The following is a 19,603-nucleotide window of genomic DNA, read 5'->3' on the forward strand; positions in this document are numbered from 1 at the left end:
CACAGAAATTAAGACGGTTTCCACAAAGACCACGTAATGAATGTCCATGTAACCACTTCTCATCAGTGTTAAGTAAAGCAGATTTCAAAGTCATCTTTACAGCTCGGCTATGGTTTATCCACAGAAAAATAAAAACGGAGGGGCTGAGAGGGGCAGGGCAAGAAGGCGGAGTGGTGAGGCGTGGAATCTAGTGTCTCCTCCAGGGCAGCTGGTTAACTGCCCAGGAGCTGTACGAAACAGGGTTTTCAGGGTCTCCAGTGACCAGTCACACATCATATGCAAGTTCGGAATGGGCGGAAAAGCTGAGATCGCAGGGAAATCTGTAAGATCCCCTGACGAGGCGCTGGGCGCCCCTCCCCACCCAGACCCCGTGGACTGTCTTGCAGCTGCTTCCCTGAAGGAAAAACAACAGCAGTCCGCTGGGAGGAAGAAGGGGGCTCAACCCAGCCTCAACTGCAGAATTAATTATCAAATTAACAAATTCACTTCTGGAGCTAGGGGAGCTAGAGAAGGGCTGGGCTCTGTGAAGGGGGGGCATAAAAGCAGGCACCCATTCCCTGGCTCCAAAAATGCTTGTGGTTTTTTTTTTTTCTTTTTTTCCTACATTTTGTCCCTTCTCCTTTTCTCACTGACTCCCCCAGCAAGGGCAGAATTAAACCTGCTGGAGAGTAATTATCCAGATAATAGCCCAAAGCACATCTTAAAATACTCTATTGTGAAACTGACAAAACTTCCAGGCTGAGGAAGGCTTTTAAAAGGGACTTCTTTTTTTTCTTTTTTCTCTCTCTTTTTTTTAATTTAAAAGTACCATATATGGTTATTTTCTATCAGACAGCCAAAGTTGAAGGTCTAGGCTAGTCCTGGGGGGAGACAGAATACCCAGAACTTCTTTGAATTCCAGACTCACTTCTGAAGAAAGTCTCCACCCCCGTCTTTAACTGGCAACTCAGGCTGACCAAGGAATTAAGCTGGAGATGCCCTGAGGAGGAGGGGGGAGAAGGGAATACTGTCCCTAGGAGACAGCAGGAGTTCCTAGGACTGGGAGAGTGGAGGGAGTCCAGCCCAACTGGCAGCCCTCCTTCTGGGAACTCAGACCCCAGGGTCTGGAATTCAGATTCCAGCTTCAGTCAGCCATGCCCCTGACAGGCTCAAGAGTCTGCAGAGAATTAAAGGCATTTCACCTCCTCACACTGGTGGGGGGACTGCGGGCTGGCAAGTGCCACCTGCTGGGCAGGATATGAAAAGCACCAAGTCTAGAGGCCTCACAGGAGGGTCTCATTCTCAGGGAAACTCCCCACCCTCCTCATGAGACCTGGGCCTCTCTGGACTGGGAAAACCTGACTGGGTTGACCATATCTGAGGAAACCCTCACACAAAAAGGCTACAGAGGCAGGGCAAGAAATAGAAAAACAAGAGGTGAAAATTTCTGATCAACAAAATAGAACCTAAGATAGAGGTCTAGAATAAGTTGAACTGAACAAGTATTCAAGAAAATCAGATGCCTAGACAGCTCAAGATAACAAGCCATACCAGGAAACATGAAAATATGGATCAGCCAAAGGAACAAATAGTTCAACCGAGATACAGGAGTTGAGGAAACTAATGCTAAATCAATTCAATGAACTGAGGGAAGATGTGGCAAAAGAGATGAAAGATATAAAGAAGACAATGGATGACCATAAAGAAGATTTCATAAACTTGAAAAAAATGGCAGAACTTATGGGAATGAAGGACATAATGGTGATGAAAAACACAATGGAGGGATAAAACATTAGGTTCGAACAGGCAGAAGAAAGGATCAGTGAAATGGAAGACAAGCCATTTGAATTCATACACACAAAAGAACACATGGTGAAAAGAATGGAAAAATATGAGCAGGGATTTAGGGAGGTGAGTGACAACATGAAGCGCACGAATATACGTGTTATGGGTGTCCCAGAAGGAGAAGAGAGGGGAATGGGGGCAGAAAGAATAACAGAAGAAATATTCACTGTAAAGTTCCCAATTCTTATGAAAAACAGAAAATTACCAATTCAAGAAGCACAGTGTACCCCAAACAGAATAGATCCCAATAGACCAACTCCAAGACACTTACTGATCAGATTGTCCAATGTCAAAAACAAAGAGAATTCTGAAAGCAGCAAGAGAAAAGCAATCTATCACATACAAGGGAAGCTTAATATGACTATGTACAGATTTCACCGCAGAAACCATGGAGGCGAGAAGACAGTGGTATGATATATTTAAGATACTGAAAGAGAAAATCTGCCAACCAGAAATTCTATATCTGGCATAACCGTCCTTCAAAAATGAGGGAGAGATTAAAATATTTTCAGGCAAACAGACACTGAGACAGTTTGTGAATAAGAGACCAGAGCTACAAGAAATACCAAAGGGAGTGCTACAGGCTGATAGGAAAAGACAGGAGAGAGAGGTTTGGAGAAGAGTGTAGAAATGAAGACTATCAGGAAGGGTAAAAGGAGAGAGAGTAAAAATAAGATATGAAAAGCTGATAACACAAGCTATCAGGAGATAAAGGGTAGATAATTGTATAGCATGTGAATATATCTCTATAAAATTATAGGAAAGTTATAAGTAGGGATAAAATTGCTGGAGAAAAAATGGAGAGGAATGTACCTATTTACTGTTGGTGAAGAGGGAGAATGGTGTAGCCTTTCTGGAGGACAGCGTGGTGGTTCCACAAGAAGCTAAGTATGTGGGGGCCATAAGGCCCTGCAACCTCATTATGGGGTATATACTTGGAAGATCTGAGAGCAGGGGCATGAGTGGACATCTGCACACAGGTGTTTACAGAGGCAGTATTCATGATTTGCAATGGGAGGTGGCCCAAGGGTACATCGACTGAGGAACCGAATGGTGAACTGTGGCATGTGTATACAACAGAATATTGAGCAAGTGCAAGAAGGAGTAAAGCTGTGAGACATGCAATGAGGTGAATGGGTCCTGTGAAGAGCATTTTGAATGAAGCATACCAGAAGCAAAGGCAAACACTATAATGCCTCACCAATGTGGAGTAACTACAACATGTAAACTCAGAACTGAACCTTAGAGCACAGCTTATCAGGGGAATGCTTACTGTAATTGTCCCTAGATTGTAAGCTCTTACAGCAGTCACATTTATTACTCTGGGTATGTGTGTGACATCTGAAACTCAGAGCTAGAGTTTGGAAGATATGAATGTCAGTATTAGCACATACAGCAACTGTTGAAAAAGCTGAAAAAGAGTCCAGACTTCAATTAGAGATATGAATGAAGTGCATCTGGTTGGGACTAGGGCAAATCAGACGAAAGGGTAAAGGACAATACTGACTGTGTTTTAAAACTTCAACTTCCATGTGAGACCAAGGGAAGAGATGTTTATTTGTTGCAGGATCTATATTTTCTGTAGTATACTAAACAATTTAACTTGTATGGTCAGCTTGTTCAAACACCATAATTACATGGAACTTTGAACAGGAAGTGAGATCTGGTAGGGCTGTACAGGTTAGTGTGAAATAGTGACACATCCCAAAGTAATTTGGGCAGAGAATAAAGATATCTATGCAGGGCCCCTCTGAGGAGCTGGGGGAGGATGCGGAGGTGTTGGACTTCCTCACCTGGGCTATTGCTGATGTTCTCACAAACACTGAGGAATGATGATTTGATATGCTGAGTCCTCTACCTTGGGGCTTGCCCTTATGAAGCTTATTACTGCAAAGGAGAGGCTAAACCTGCTTATAATTGCACCTAAGAGTCTCCCCGAGTACCTCTATGTTGCTCAGATGTGGCCTCTCTCTCTGACTAAGTCACCTTGGCAGGTGATCTCACTGCCCTTCCCCCTATGTGGGACCTGACACCAAGGGGTGCAAATCTTCCTGGCAATGCAGGTTATGACTCCCAGGAATGAACTTGGCCCCAGTATTGTGGGATTGAGAACATCTTCTTGACCAAAAGGGGGAAGTGAAATGAAACAAAATAAAATTTCAGTGGCTGAGAGATTTCAAATGGAGTTGAGAGGTCACTCTGGTGGGGCATTCTTATGCACTATATAGATAATCCTTTTTTAGGTTTTAGTGTATTGGAATAACTGAAGGAAATACCTGAAATATCAAACTGCAACCCAGTAGCCTTGACTCTTGGAGATGATTGTATTATCTATTTAGCTTACAAGGGGTGACAGTGTGATTGTGAAAGCCTTGCGGATCACACTCCCTTTACCCAGTGTATGGATGGATGAGTAGAAAAATGGAGACAAAAACTAAGTGAAAAATAGGGTGGGATTGGGGGGGATGATTTGGATGTTCTTTTTTACTTTTGTTTTTTATTCTTATTCTTATTCTTTCTGGTGTGAGGAAATGTTAAAAAATAGATTGGGGTGATGAATGTACAACTATATGATGGTGCTGTGAACAGCTGATTGTACACCATGGATGACTGTATGTACATGAACGTATCTCAATGAAACGGAATTTAATTAAAAAAATAGATTGGGGTGATGAATGTACAACTATGATGGTACTGTGAACAGTTAATTGTACACCATGGGTGACTGTACAGTATGTGAATATAACTCAATAAAACCAAATTTAAAAAAAATACAAGAGTAGGTGGAAGCTTCTGGCTTTTGGTAATGGCTGGGTAGCCAACCCTCCTTACGTAATAACACCTGTAAACTATGCCCAAAATATAAAATCAGAAAGTGAAGGGTGGGGGCAGAGGGCAGGACCAGAGGTATGGGCTGGAGACCTGGGAAGAATGCAGAGAGGGGCCTGCGTCCTTCTCCTGGGCACTTACCTGGCCACCCTCATCGAAGAGGCCCACATGGGAAAACCATGCTCGCGAGCAGAACCAGGTAGGCATAATCACAGTTGGACCATTCGACGTGAAAACCTAGAAGCAATTGATGTTGATAGAATTAAAAGAACAGCTCATCCCCCAAACCCTACAGTTTCCCACAAAGTATCATTTAAAGGGTGACAAACAAATCTGAACCTCATTATGGGGTATATACTTGGAAGATCTGAGCGCAGGTCCCGCCTCTGCAACTCCAAAGGGCTTTAAAGCTGACCACCAATACCTTCCCAAGGCTAATGTGGAGAGGGGAGGGTATGTGCCCAAGACAAACAGGGTATCAGTGGCCAGAGCAGCACATCCCCAGGGTCCCCATCCCACACCAACACTACTGATCGTGTCTAGTAAGGACTGCCTTCTGCTTTTGATAGGTGGTAAAGTTTTAGGTGGAAATGGGAATAGAAATGCTGCTTTTTGTTACGGGAAGAATAATCTGAAATAGCATAAAAGCATATTGGTAATGACTAGATAACCCAGATGAAGTGGACAAATTTGTAGAAACACACAAACTATCAAAAGTGACTCAAAAAGAAATAGAAAATCTGAATAGAACTATAACAAGAGATTGAACATGTAATCAAACAACTTTCCACAAAGAAAAGCCCAGGACCAGATGGTTTTACTGGTGAATTCTATCAAATGTTAAAAGAATTAACACCAAGCCTTCTCAAACTCTTCCAAAAACAAGAAGAGGAGGGACCACTTTAAGAGGCCAGTGTCATTACCCTGATTCCAAAACCAATCAAACACACCACAAGGAAATAAAACTATGGACCAATAACTTACGAATATAGATGCAAAATTCCTCAACAAAAAAACTAGGAAAACAAATCCTGCAACATATAAAAATGACTGTACATAATGACCAAGTGGGTCTTATCCCAAAATGCAAGGTTGGTTCAACATGGAAATTTAATCAATGTAATTCACCATATTAATAGATTAAAGGACAAAAACCACATGATCATTGAGGACAAAACCATACGACAATCACAGAAAAAGCACTTGAAAAAACCCAACCTCTTTTCACCAAAAAGACAACCACCTAGCGATAGAAGGGAACTTCCTTCAACCCAATAAAGAATACCTACAAAATATCCATAGCCAACATCATATTTAATGTTGAAAGACTGAAAGCATTCCCCTAAGATCAGGAATAAGAAAAGGATGTTTTCTCTCACCAATTCTTTTCAAGACTGTACTAGAAGTTCTAGCTAAGGCAATAGGCAAGAAAAAGAAATAAAAGGCATCCAGACTGGAAACAAAGAAGCAAAATCATCTCTATTTGCAGGTGTCATGATCCTATATATAGAAAATCCCACAGAACACCCTAATAAACTCTTAGAGATAATAAACTAATTCAGCAAGACTGCAGGACACAAGATTGAAATACATTAACTATATTTCTATACACTAGCAACAAACAATCTGAACAGGAAATTAGGAAACAATTCTATTTACAATAACATTAAAGTGAATAAAATACTTAAGAATCAGTTCAACAAAAGAAGTGTAAGACTTGTATGCTGAAAGCTACAAAACACTGTTCAAAGAAATTAAAGAAGATCTAAATAAGTGGAAAGATATCCCATGTTCACAGACTGAAAGACTCAATATTGTTAAGATGGCAATATTCCCAAAATTAATCTACAGATCCAACAAATTCTTGTCAAAATAACAGGTGTATTTTTTGCATAAATTGACAAACTGATCTTAAAATTCATATGCGAATGCAAAGGACCCAGAATAGCCAAAACAATATTGAAAAAGAACAAGGTTGGAGAATTACACTTCTCAGTTTCAAACTTTACCACAAAGTGACAGTAATCAAGAGCATACGGTACTTCTCTGAAGATACACGTACAGACCAATGGAATATGATTGAGGGTCACATCTACAGTCAACCAGTTTTCAAAAGGGAAGCCAAGATCACTCAATGTGGGAAAGAACAGCTGCTTCAACAAACGGTGCTGGGAAACCTGGAGATCCACATGCACAACAGTTCAGTTGGATCCCTACCTCACATCACACACAACAACTAATATAAAATAGACCAAGGAACCGGCTAGGGGGCAGATGGCAGGTTAGGGAGCTACAGGACACACGCCCCCTACAAAAATAGCCAGTGGACAGGCAGAAACTTTCTGAATCCACAGTTCTGGGGTTCCGGAGACCAGGAGAAAACTGCACAGCTTCCACGAGAGAGTGGGACAGGGAGACTGAGAAGCTGCAGCAAAACTGTGCATGAATCATTCCCAGCAGTGGCTGATGTCCATCAACCAACCCTTGAGAGTTGCCTTGGATACGGTCTGGTGACCTCCTGCCTCAGATGGAGAGGGGCCTGGAGGTACTCCTCCTTGGGGAAGGGGGACACAGGCTAAAGCTGAGCATGGCTTCTGATTGGCGGCTTTGGACTGCTGGGTTCTGGCTCTGAATCACAGTTCTTGCCTGCTCAGGACAGGAATCCCCATGGACACTGTTTCAACAACACCCTGTGGAGGTTGAAAAAATATACTCCCCCCTTAGGGCTATGGGGAAAGGTTTGCTGAAGATCACCCTCTGTTGGGCAAGCAAGGAAAGTGCAGCCTGGGGGAGGGAAACAGAAAAAAAAACAGGCTTTTTGGCATCTTTCCTGAGACTCTCCCCAGGGCCCTTTGGAACTGGTCTGTATCACCGTTATGGGTCTCTGGCCCTGTTTTGATCCGTTAAACATGGGAAGTTCTAAAGACCTAGAATTAATTGAACCAGATGTCAGAGAAGAGCCTTAACAAAAGTCAATCAACAGCAAAACCCTAGGGAAGAGAGAGAAACAGATGATCAGAGTAAACATATCAAGATAATCAGATGCCTAGAAAACAGCAAAAACTTACAAGCCATACTACAAAATAAGCCATACTACGAAATAAGAAGATATGGCCCAGTCAAAGGAACAAATTAAAAAGTCAGAGAAGGAACAGAATTTGGAACAATTAACCAGAGATGTTCAAACAGATATCTTAAACCACTTCAAGGATATGAAGAAAAATATGGCTAAAGAGGTAAAGGATATTAAGAAGACACTGGAGGGCCAAGACGGTGGCACAGGGAGGTGTAGGATTTAGTTCTTCTAGGGCAGCTGGTAAATAGCCACTAACTGTCTGGAATAACTGTTTGGAAGACTTTGGAGACCAGAGGCAGATCTTACACCAACCAGACACGATTGAAGGGCCAAGATGGATAAACTACAGCAAAGACAGTAAGTAAATTTGTCCATGCTGCGGAGGCTGGTGCCCCTCCCCCACTGGCACAGCAAACTGACTCAGAGGAAACAGAAGCTCTCTCTACTAGGAGCAAGGGAAGGGGAGCTCAACCATGCTTCAATGAAGGATTTGATTAACAAATCTGGACCACTGATTACCAGTTCCAAGCAGAGTAAATCTACAATGCAAAAAAGAAATAAACCCCACATCAGCCCCACTCCCAGCATTGAGAAGGCAGGCTGCTGCTGTTAATGATAATAATAATGATAATAATAATAATAGTAAATAATAATAATAGAAACTTCTGGAGTTGGCTGAACTCAGAATACTGGAAAAGGGCTGTGCCCCAAGAAAAGGGGCACAGAGAGCCAGGTACCAACTCCAGCTCTTGTTTGGTGAACCTTGGGTGGGGGGGAGGCTGGAGACCGGCTCTGAGTTTCCTTTTTTTGTTTTACGCAGCCCATTAAAGAAAACAACAGCATTCTTCATTTTCAGCCCTGCCCAGGACAAGAGTTGGGAGTACAGCTGAATGAAAGACAAAGTAACTAATCAGGTGTAGGAGAGAGTTCTCTGAAGGGCATATCTTCCCCAAAAAAGGGGAGGGTGGTCAGGTCCCAGTGGAAGTGGCTGCTCTCATTGAGAGAATTTAGATCCCAGGGGATGGGGTATCAGCAGCAGTTTAAACCTACAAGAAGTGTAGCCCAGCCTGCCTCAAACATGCTCCCAGCAGGGGGGAAAAGGGAACTGCTTGAGAGTCCTGTAGGGTTTCCAGCCTGCAGGGAACAGGGGGCTGAAGAGTAGCTCTTATCCTCCCCCCAAAAAAGAAGGGGTCAAGTTCCAGCACAGTGGATGTTTTTTAGAGAATTCAAACCCCAGGGACTGGAAATCAGAAACAGTTTAAGCCCACCCTCAGCCTCAGCCACTCTCTCAACCACAGCTCTGGCAGTGATGGGGTCTGCTAAGAATTAAAGGCACAGTACACCTTTAGGCTACTGGGTAGCTGCAGGCTGGCAAGCATCACCTGCTGGGCAGGATAGGAAAAGCACAGAATCAGGAAGCTTCACAGGAAGGATGGGCACCCTGCTGGGTCCTACCCCCAGGGAGCCTTGATAGTGATCTACACCCCTTTCATGAGTGCTGGGCCTGTCTTGTCTGGGAAAACCTGACTGGGGTTGATCCTATCTGGGGGACCTCCCAAAGCTGGACCTCCAGGTATAATACTAGAGATAGCAAAAGGAGTGTTTAAAACATATAGAGGCAAAACAAAACAAACAGCAGATCAGCATTCCCTGACGAGGAAGAGGGAAGAGAGGGCTTTTTACAGGGGGTGAAACAACTGCACACACACACACACAAAAAAGGGTCATCTCACAAAAATTCCATTTAGGCAAGACAAGAATCAGAAAACCTGAAAAATTCTGTTCAGTTAAACAGAAGCTTTGCTAGAGGTCTAGAGGAGTTGAACCAAAATGACAAAGAACAAATAAAGAACAAAGCTAACCAAAAAGAAAACACTAGGCAAAAGAAAGGAAACAACTTTCAGAATAAACGAACCAAGAAAATCAGATGCCTAGATACCAGAAAAAATCACAAGTCATACTAGGAAGCATGAAGATACGGCTCAAAGGAACAAACCAACACTTCAAATGAGATACAGGAGTTGAAACTAATTAAAGATGTTCAAACAAATCTTCGCATCAAATCAATGAGTTGAATGAAAATGTGGCAAAAGAGATGAAACATATAAAGAAGACACTAAGTGACAATAAAGAACTTGGAAGCTTGCAAAAAATGACAGAACTTATGGGAATGAAAGGCACAACAGAAGACATGAGAAACACAATGGAGATATACAACAGATTTGAAGAGGCAGAAGAAAGGATAAGTGAACTAGAAAACAGGACATCCGAAATCCTACATACAAATGGATAGGGAAAAGAATATGAAAATATGAGTAGGGTCTCAGGGATTGAATGACAACATAAAGTCCCCAAATATATGTGTTGTGGGTGCCAAAGAAGGAGAAGATAAGGGAAAAGGGGCAGAGAGAATATTTGATGAAATAATCAATGAAAATTTCCCAACTCTTACGATAGACATAAACTTTCAGGTTCAAGAAGTGCAGCATACACCAAACAGAATAAATCCAAATAGACCTACTCCAAGGCACTTACAAATCAGATTTGCAAGTGTCAAAAACAGAGCATTCTGAAAGCAGCAAGAGAAAACTGATCCATCACATTTAAGGGAAACAATAATACTAAGGGTGGAATTCTCAACAGAAACCATGGAGCCAAGAAGGCAGTGATATTATATATTTAAGATACTGAAAGAGAAAAACTGCCAACCCAAAATTCTGTATCTGACAAAACTATCCTTCAAAAATGAGGGAAGAGTTTAAAATATTTACAGATAAACAGACATTGAGAGAGTTCATGAATAAGAGACCAGCTCTACAAGAAATACTAAAGGGAGCACTACAGGCAGATAGGAAAAGACTGGAGAGAGAGGTTTGTAGAAGAGCGTAGAAATGAAGATTATCAGTAAGGGTAAATAAAAGAGTAAACAGAGAGTGAGAGAAAAAAAGATATGACATATAAAATCCAAAGGACAGAATGGTTGAAGAAAGTACTGCCTTTATAGTAATAACATTAAACATTAATGGATTACACTCCCCAATCAAAACACATAGACTGGCAAAATGGATTAAAATCAAACAAAAAACAACAACAAAAAAACAGGATACATCTATATGCTGTCTACAAAAGATTCACTTTAGATCCAAGGACAAAATAGGTTTAAAGTGAAAGGTTGGAAAAAGATATTTCACAAAAACAACAATAGAAAAGAGTGGGGGGGTATTAATTATAAGACAAATTAGACTTCAAACGTAAAAGAATTAAAAGAGACGAAGAAGGACACTATGTATAATAAAAGGGACAAGTCATCAGGAAGAAACAATAATCATAACTATTTACACAGCTATCCAGGGTGCCCCAAAATACATGAGGCAAACACTGACAAACCCTGAACGGAGAAGTAGACACCTCTACAATAATACCTGGAGACTTCAATACACCACTCTCATCAGTGGACAGAACATCTAGACAGAGAATCAATAAGGAAACAGAGAACTTGAACAATATGATAAATGATCTAGACTTAATGGACATTTACAGAACACTGCACACCATAATAGCAGAATATACATTTTTCTCAAGTGCTCATGGATCATTTTCCAGGAGAGACTACATGATGGGTCACAAAATAGGTCTCAATAAATTTTAAATGGTTGAAATTACACAAAACACTTTCCCAGATCATAATGGAATGAAGTTGGAAATCAATAACAGGCAGAGGGTTGGAAAATTCACAGATATATGGAGGCTAAACAACACACTCTTAAACAACCAGTAGGTCAAGGAAGAAATTATAAGAGAAATTAGTAAATATCTCAAGGCAAATGAAAATGAGAACACATTTTATGGGATGTAGCGAAGGCAGTGATGAGAGGGAAATTTATTGCCCTAAATGCCTATATTAAAAAAGAGCAGAAAAAAGTGGGACCTCCCCAGCAAGATGGCAGCATAGAGATGAGTGGAAGCTAAGTAGTCCCCCTGGAACAACTACAAAAAACCAGAAACAACTAGTAAATAATCCAGAATAACTGCGGGGAGACAAACAAGACCGTCCACTCATCATACACCAACCTGAATTGGGAGGAATGCCCAAGAACACAGCATAAAATCTCTCAGTGGAGAAAGCCCCAGTCATTTTCAGTTTCCAGGGCTGTGACTCAGAGAAGGGTGGAGACAGCACAAGCAGAGAGAGAGACCATTGAAATGCTAATGACCTCCCTCCCTAGGGGGTCTATCTTCTCTAAGAGGAAAGGGGTGGGGCTGTTCCATTCAGAACCAGACCCCAGAGCCTGGGGGAACACGGCCACACCTCCTCACACCAGTCAAGAATTATAGGCTAACAGGCATCACCTGCTGGGCAGAAAAGCACAGTGACCTGAGGCATCACAGGGTGGAGCAATTTTCTAAGACACACCCACAGGGAAAGCAGATACTGAATATTTCTTCCCTCTGGGACCTGAGCCTGTTCTGGTCTGGGAAAACCTGATTTGGATAACCAAGGAAACCATGCCTAGACAACAGAAAATTACAACCTACACTAAGAAAAACAGTTATGGCCCAGTCAAAGGAACAAATGTACACTTCAACTGAGATACAGGAATTTAAACAACTAATGCTAAATCAATTCAAAACGTTTAGAGAAGATACTGCAAAAGAGATAGAGGCTGTAAAGGAAACACTGGGCATATACACGGCAGAAATTGAAAGTCCAAAAAAACAACTAGTAGAATCTATGGAAATGAAAGGCACAACACAAGAGATGAAAGACAATGGAAACATACAACAGCAGATCTCAAGAGGCAGAAGAAAACACTCAGGAACTGGAGAACAAAACACCTGAAAGCCTACATGCAAAGGAGTAGATGGAGAAAAGAATGAAAAAATATGAGCAACATCTCCGGGAACTCAAGGATGAAACAAAGTACAATAATGTACATATCATTGGTGTCCCAGAAGGAGAAGAGAAGGGAAAAGGGGAAGAAGCAATAATAGAGGAAATAATTAATGAAAATTTCCCATCTCTTATGAAAGACATAAAATTACAGATCCAAGAAGCGCAGTGTACTCCAAACAGAAGAGATCTGAATAGGCCTACGCCAAGACACTTAATAATCAGATTATCAAATGTCAAAGACAAAGAGAGAATCCTGAAAGCAGCAAGAGAAAAGCGATCCATTACATACAAAGGAAGCTTAATAAGACTATGTGCGGATCTCTCAGCAGAAACCATGGAGGCAAGAAGGAAGTGGTGTGATATATTTAAGATACTGAAAGAGAAAAAACGCCAACCAAGAATCCTATAACCAGCAAAGCTGTCCTTTAAATATGAGGGAGAGCTCAAAATATTTTCTGACAAACAGACAATGAGAGACTTTGTGAACAAGATACCTGCCCTACAGGAAATATTAAAGGGGGCACTACAGAGTGATAGAACACAGGAGTGCGTAGTTTGGAACACAATTTTGGGAGATGGTAGCACAACAATGTAAGTACACTGAACAAAGATAACTATGAATATGGTTGAGAGAGGAAGGTGGGGAGCATGTGAGACACCAGAAGAAAGGAGGAAAGATAAAGACTGGGACTGTGTAACTTGGTGAAATCTAGAGTATTCAACAATTGTGATAAAATGTACAAATATGTTCATTTACGAGGGAGAACAAGCAAATGTCAACCTTGTAAGGTGTTAAAAATGGGGAGGCAGTGGGGGAGGGATGCAATCAACATAAACTAGAGACTGTAACTAATAGAATCATTGTATTATGCTTCCTTTAATGTAACAAAGGTGATGTAACAAAGTGAATGCAGATAAGAGGGGGGGATAGGGGAGGCATGTTAGACACTTGACATTGGTGGTATTGTCTGATTCTTTACTCTACTTTGATTTAAGGTTATTTTTCCTTTTGCTGCTTCCTAGATGTCATTTTTTTTCCTCTTTCTTTTGCCTCTCTACCTTCTTTGACTCTCCCTCCTGCCTTGTGGAAGAAATGTAGATGCCCTTATATAGATAGTGGTGAAGGTGGTGAACACATAAATATATGACTATAAAGAGAACCATCGATTATTTACTTAGGATGGAATGTATGGTGAGTGAACAAAACCATATTAAAAAAAAATTGGTTGATGACAAAACCTTGAGGGCAATATACTGAGGGAAATAAACCAGACACATAAGGACAATTATTGCAGGGTCTCACTGATAGAAACTAATTATAATATGTAAACTCATAGACATGAAATATAAGGCACCAAGATATAGGACGAGGCTTAAGAATGGGGAGCGGTTGCTTAGTATGAGCAGAATGTTCAACTAGAATGAACTTAAATGTTTGGAAATGAACAGGGGTGTCGGTAGCAAGATGTGAGAATAACTAACAGTGCCAAAGTGTGTGAATGAGGTGGAAAGGGGAAGCTCAGAGTCATATATGTCACCAGAAGGAAAGTTGGAGGTCAAAAGATGGGAATGTATAAAACAATCCTATGGTGGGCAATGTCCCTGATCAACTGTACAAATACCAGAAATCGCTTCCATGAACCAGAACAAATGTATGACAATACAATTAGAAGTTAATAATAGAGGGGCATATAGGGAAGAAATATGTACCTATTGCAAACTATATACTACAATTAGTAGTATTTCAACATTTCTTCATAAACAGTAACAAATGTACTATACCAATACTACGAGTCAACAATTGAGGGGGGTTGGTTAGGGATGGGGAGGATTCAAGTTTCCTTTTCTTTTTTTCTTTTTTATCTTTCACTTTATTTCTTGTCTGGAGTAATGAAAAGTTTCTAAAAATTGAACAAAAATTAAGTGTGGTGATGGATGCACAGCTGTATGAGGGTACCCAGGGGCAAGTGATTGTACACTTTGGATCTTTGGATAATTGTATGGTATCTGAACAATCTCAATACAAATTAAAAAGAAAAAAAGAAAAAAAATCGAAGACTTAACTGCACACCTGAAAGAATGAGAGAAAAAACAGCAAACTAATCCTAAAGCAAAGAGAAGAAAAGAAATAACAGAGATTAGAGCAGAAATAAATGAAATTAAGAACATTAAAACAATAGAGAGAATCAACAAAACCAGAAGTTGATTCTTTTAGAAAATCAATAAAATTGATGGAGCTTTAGCTAGGCTGACAAAGAAAAAAAGATGCAAATAAAATCAGAAATGGAGGGGGGACATAATTACTAACTCCACAGAAATAAAGGAGATAATGAAAGGATACTATCAGAAACTATATGCTAACAAACTAGAGAAGTTACTGAAATGGACAACTTCTAAGAAAAGCACGAACAACCAACACTGACTTGAGAAGAAACAGAAGATCTCAAAAAACCAATGACAAGTAAAGAGATTAAACAAGATACCCATATCCAAAAGAATGAGGACTTGGTGAATTCTACCAAGTATTCAAGAAAGAGTTAGTACCAATCCTGCTCAAACTCTTCCAAAAAAAATTGAAGATGGAAAGCTACCTAACTCATTCTATGAAACCAACATCACCCTAATACTGAAGCCTGTCAAAGATACTACAAGAAAAGAAAATCACAGACCAATCTCTTTAATGAATATAGATGCAAAGATTCTCAAAAAAAAAAATACTTGCAAATTGATTCCAGCAGCACATTAAAAGAATTATACACCATGACCAAGTGGGTTTTATTCCAGATATTCAAGGGTGAGTCACCTCAAGAAAATCAATTAATATAATACACCATATCAATAAATCAAAGGGGAAAAAACACGATTGTCTCAATTGATGCAGAGAAGGCATTTTACAAAATTCAGCATCCTTTCTTGATGAAAACACTTCAAAGAATAGGGATAGAAGAAACTTAACATGATAAAGAGACTATATGAAAAGCCCACAGCTAACATCATACGCAATGGAAAAGACTGAAGGCCTTCCCTCTAAGATCTGGAACAAGGTAAGGAAACCCACTGTCACTCTTGTTATTTAGCATTGTGCTGCAAGTGCTAACTAGAGAAATTAGGCAAGAAAAAGAAATAAAGGGCATCCAAATTGAAAAGGAAGAAGTAAAACTTTCACTGTTCACGGATGACATGATCCTATACACATAAAATCCCAAAGAATCTACAGTAAAGCTACCCGAGCTAATAAGCAAGTACAGCAAAGTGGCAGTATACAAGATCAACACGCAAAAATCAGAAGTGTTTCTATACATTATTAATGAGCAATCTGAGGAGAAAAATCAAGAAAAAATTCCATTTACAATAGCAACCAAAAGAATCAAGTATTTAGGAATAAATTTAATCAAGGACACAAAATAGCTATATACAGAAAACTACAAAACATTGCTAAAAGAATTCAAGAAAGACCTAAATAAATGGAAGGACATACTGTGTTCATAGATTGGAAGACTATAGTTAAGATGTCAGTTCTACCTGAATTGATTTATAGTTTCAATGCCAATCAAAATCCCAACAACTTACTTTGCAGAAATAGAAAAAACAATAATCAAATTTATTTGGAAGGGTGGGGTGTCCCAAATAGCTAAAAATATCTTGAGAAAGAAAAATGAAGTGGGAGGTCTCACACTACCTGATTTTAAAGCCTATTACTGGCATAATGATAGACATACTGACCAATGGAATCAAATTGAAAGTTCAGAAATAGACCCTCACATATAGGGACAACTGATTTCTGATAAGGTAGCCAAGTCCACTCAACTGGGACGGAACAACCTCTTGAACAAATGGTGCTTGGAGAACTGGATATCTATATCCAAAAGAATGAAAGAGGCCCCCTATCTCACACCTTATAAAAAATGAACTCAAAATGGATGAAAGACCTAAACATTAGAGCTAAGATCAGAAAACTTTTAGAAGAAAATGTAGGGAAATATCTTAAAGACCTTATGGTAGGAGGTGGTTTCCTAGACCTTACACCCAAAGCACAAGCAATGAAAGAAGAAACAGATAAAAAGGGCCTTCTCAAAATTGACTACTTTTTGTGTGTCAAAGGACTTTGTCAGGAAAGTAAAAAGGCAGTCTACTTATTGGGAGATAATGTTTGGAAACCACATATTTGACAAGGGTTTAATATCCAGAATATATAAAGAGATCCTACAACTCAACAACAAAAAGACAACCCAATTAAAAAATGGGCAAAAGACATGGATAGACACTTTTCCAATGAGGAAACACAAATGGCTCAAAAGCATATGAAAAGATGCTCAACTTCTCTAGCTGTTAGGGAAATGCAAATCAAAACCACTATGAGGTATCTCACAGCTACTAGAATGGCCTTATCAAAAAAACAAAAACAAAAACAGGAAACTACAGGTGCTGGAAAGGATGTGGAGAAATAGATACACTTAAGCACTGCTGGTAGGCATGTAGAATGGTGCAGCCACTCTGGAATGGAGTCTGGCAGTTCCTCAGGAAGCTAAGTAGAGAAATGCCATATGATCCAGTAATTCCGTAACTACATATATACTTGGAAGAACTGAAAGCAGGGACATGAACAGACATTTGCACACCAATGTCTTTAGCAGCATTATTCTCGACTGCCAACAGATGGAAACAGCCCAAATGTCCATCAACTGACAAGTAGATAAACAAACTGTGGTATTTACAGATGATGGAATATTACACAGCTGTAAGAGAGAATAAAGTCATCATGCATGCAATGTGGATGAACCTTGAATACATTATGTTGAGCAAAATAAGCCAGAAAGAAAAGGACAAATACTGTATGGTCTCACTAATATGAACTATAATGAGCATACTCAGAGTTAAAGTTGAAAACACACGTTATCAAGAGATAGAAAGGGATTAGTGATTGGAAATTCGATGCTTAAGGATTACAGAATGTTTAACAAGATTGATTGTAAAGATTCAGAAATGGATAGCACAATACTGTGTGATGCTAGTATAATATTTTAAGTACAATGAACAAAGCTGAGTGTTAGTATGGTTGGAAGAGGAAGGCTAGGGGCATGAATGGCACCAGAAGGAAAGACAGAGGATAAAAACTGGGATGATAATGATAGTGATTAAACGTACAAATATAAGAAAGTTTTTACGTAAGTGAGAAAAATGTACGTCACCATTGCAAAGTGTTAAACATTGGATGGTATATGGAAAAAATACAATTGATGCAAACTGGGTCCATAGTTAACAGTAACACTGTAATACTTTTTCATTAACTGTGACAAAGGCAATATACCAAAGCTAAATGCCAATAAGAGGGGGATATAACCAAGGGAAGGGAAGGGTATGTGACTTTTTTCTTTTTCTTTCTCTTTTTTTTCTCCTTTTTCTTTATGGAAGAAATGGAAATGCTCTCCAATATATTGTAGTGAATGCGTAGCTATGTGATTACACCAGAAGCCACTGATTGTACACTTAGGATGGACTTCATGGTGTATGAAGAAAACTGTTAAAAAAAATAAACAGAAAGATACAAGTGATGGAATAAAAACAAAACACACACAAAGAAGACACTGGATGAGCATAAAGAAAAATCTGAAAGCATGAAAAAAAAACTTATGGAAATGAAAGGCACAATAGATGAGATTACAAATACACTGGGGTTATACAACAACAGATTTCAACAGGAAAAAGAAAGGATCAGAAAATTAGAAGACAGAACATCCAAAATCTTACAGACAGAAGAATAAAGAGAGAAAAGAATGGAAAAAAATTGAGCAGTGTCTCAGGGAATTGCATGACAGCACAGAGAACAAAAACATACATGTCATGGGTGACCCAGAAGCAGAAGAGAAGGGAAAAGGGGCAGAAAGAATATTTGAGGAAATAATGGCCCAAATTTCCCAACTCTTAGGAAAGATGCGAATATACGTATCCAAGAAGTGCTATATTCACCAAACAGAATAAATCCTAATAGACCTATTGCAAGACACATAGTAGTCAGAATGTCAAATGTCAAAGATAAACAGAGAATTCTGAAAGCAGCAAAAGAGATTTGTCATGTACAAGAGATGCTCAATAAGACTAAGTTCCCATTTCTCATCAGAAACCATGGAGGCAGAAGTTTGTGGTATGAAATATTCAAGATACTGAAAGAGAAAAACTGCCAGCCAAGGATACTTTATTCAGCAATACTATCCTTCAAAAATGAGAGAGAGTTTAAAATATTCACAGAGAAACAGAAACTGAGAGAGTTTGTTAACAAGAGACCTGCCCCACAAGAAATACTAAAGGGAATTCTGCAGGCTGAAAGGAAAAGCCAGGAGACACAGGCATGAAAGAGAGTGTAGAAGTGAAAATTAGTAAGGGAAACCAAAAGAGTAAAAAGAGAGACAAAATGGAATATGACATATAAAAGCCAAAGGATAGAATGAAGTAAGTACTGCCTTTTCAGTAATAACAGTGAACGTTAATGGAGTAAACTCCCCAAGATTGGCAGAATACATAAAAAATATATGTATGAAATAACTATATGCTGTCTACATAGACCCAAAGACACAAACAGGTTGAAAGTGAAAGGCTGGAAATGATACTCCATGCAAACAGTAACCAAAAAAGAGCTGGGGTACCTATGCTAATATCAGACAGAATAGACTTTAAATGCAAAACTGTTATAAGAGACAAAGAATTAATAAAGGGGGCAACCAGCCAGAATAAGTAACAATCATAAGTATTTATGCACCTAGACAGAGTGCCCCCAAATACACAATGCAAACTCTGGCAAAACTGAAGGGAGAAATAGGTGTCACTACAATAATGGGATAAAGTGAAGGCAGTGCTGAGAGGGAAATTTATAGCACTAAACACCTACGTTAAAAAAAAAAAAAAAAAAAGAAACAGCTAAAATCAAAGGCCTAACTGCACATCTGGAGGAACTAGAAAAATAACAGCAAATGAATGCCAAAGAA

General features: G+C 39.6%; 1 protein-coding gene across 8 annotated transcripts in view; it reads right to left on the minus strand.

Annotated features, from left to right (window-relative positions):
* Positions 1 to 19,603, minus strand: part of B3GNTL1 (UDP-GlcNAc:betaGal beta-1,3-N-acetylglucosaminyltransferase like 1) — a 238,622-nt gene that overhangs the window by 28,404 nt on the left and 190,615 nt on the right. For all 8 annotated transcript variants that reach the window (XM_037810619.1, XM_037810620.1, XM_037810616.1 and 5 more), the window contains one exon: positions 4,795 to 4,890. In XM_037810619.1, coding sequence (XP_037666547.1) covers positions 4,795 to 4,890 — 96 coding nt within the window. The remainder of the gene's footprint in view (positions 1 to 4,794; positions 4,891 to 19,603) is intronic.

The sequence above is a fragment of the Choloepus didactylus genome, chromosome 18 (assembly GCF_015220235.1).
Source record: "Choloepus didactylus isolate mChoDid1 chromosome 18, mChoDid1.pri, whole genome shotgun sequence".
Classification (NCBI taxonomy): Eukaryota; Metazoa; Chordata; class Mammalia; order Pilosa; family Megalonychidae; genus Choloepus; species Choloepus didactylus.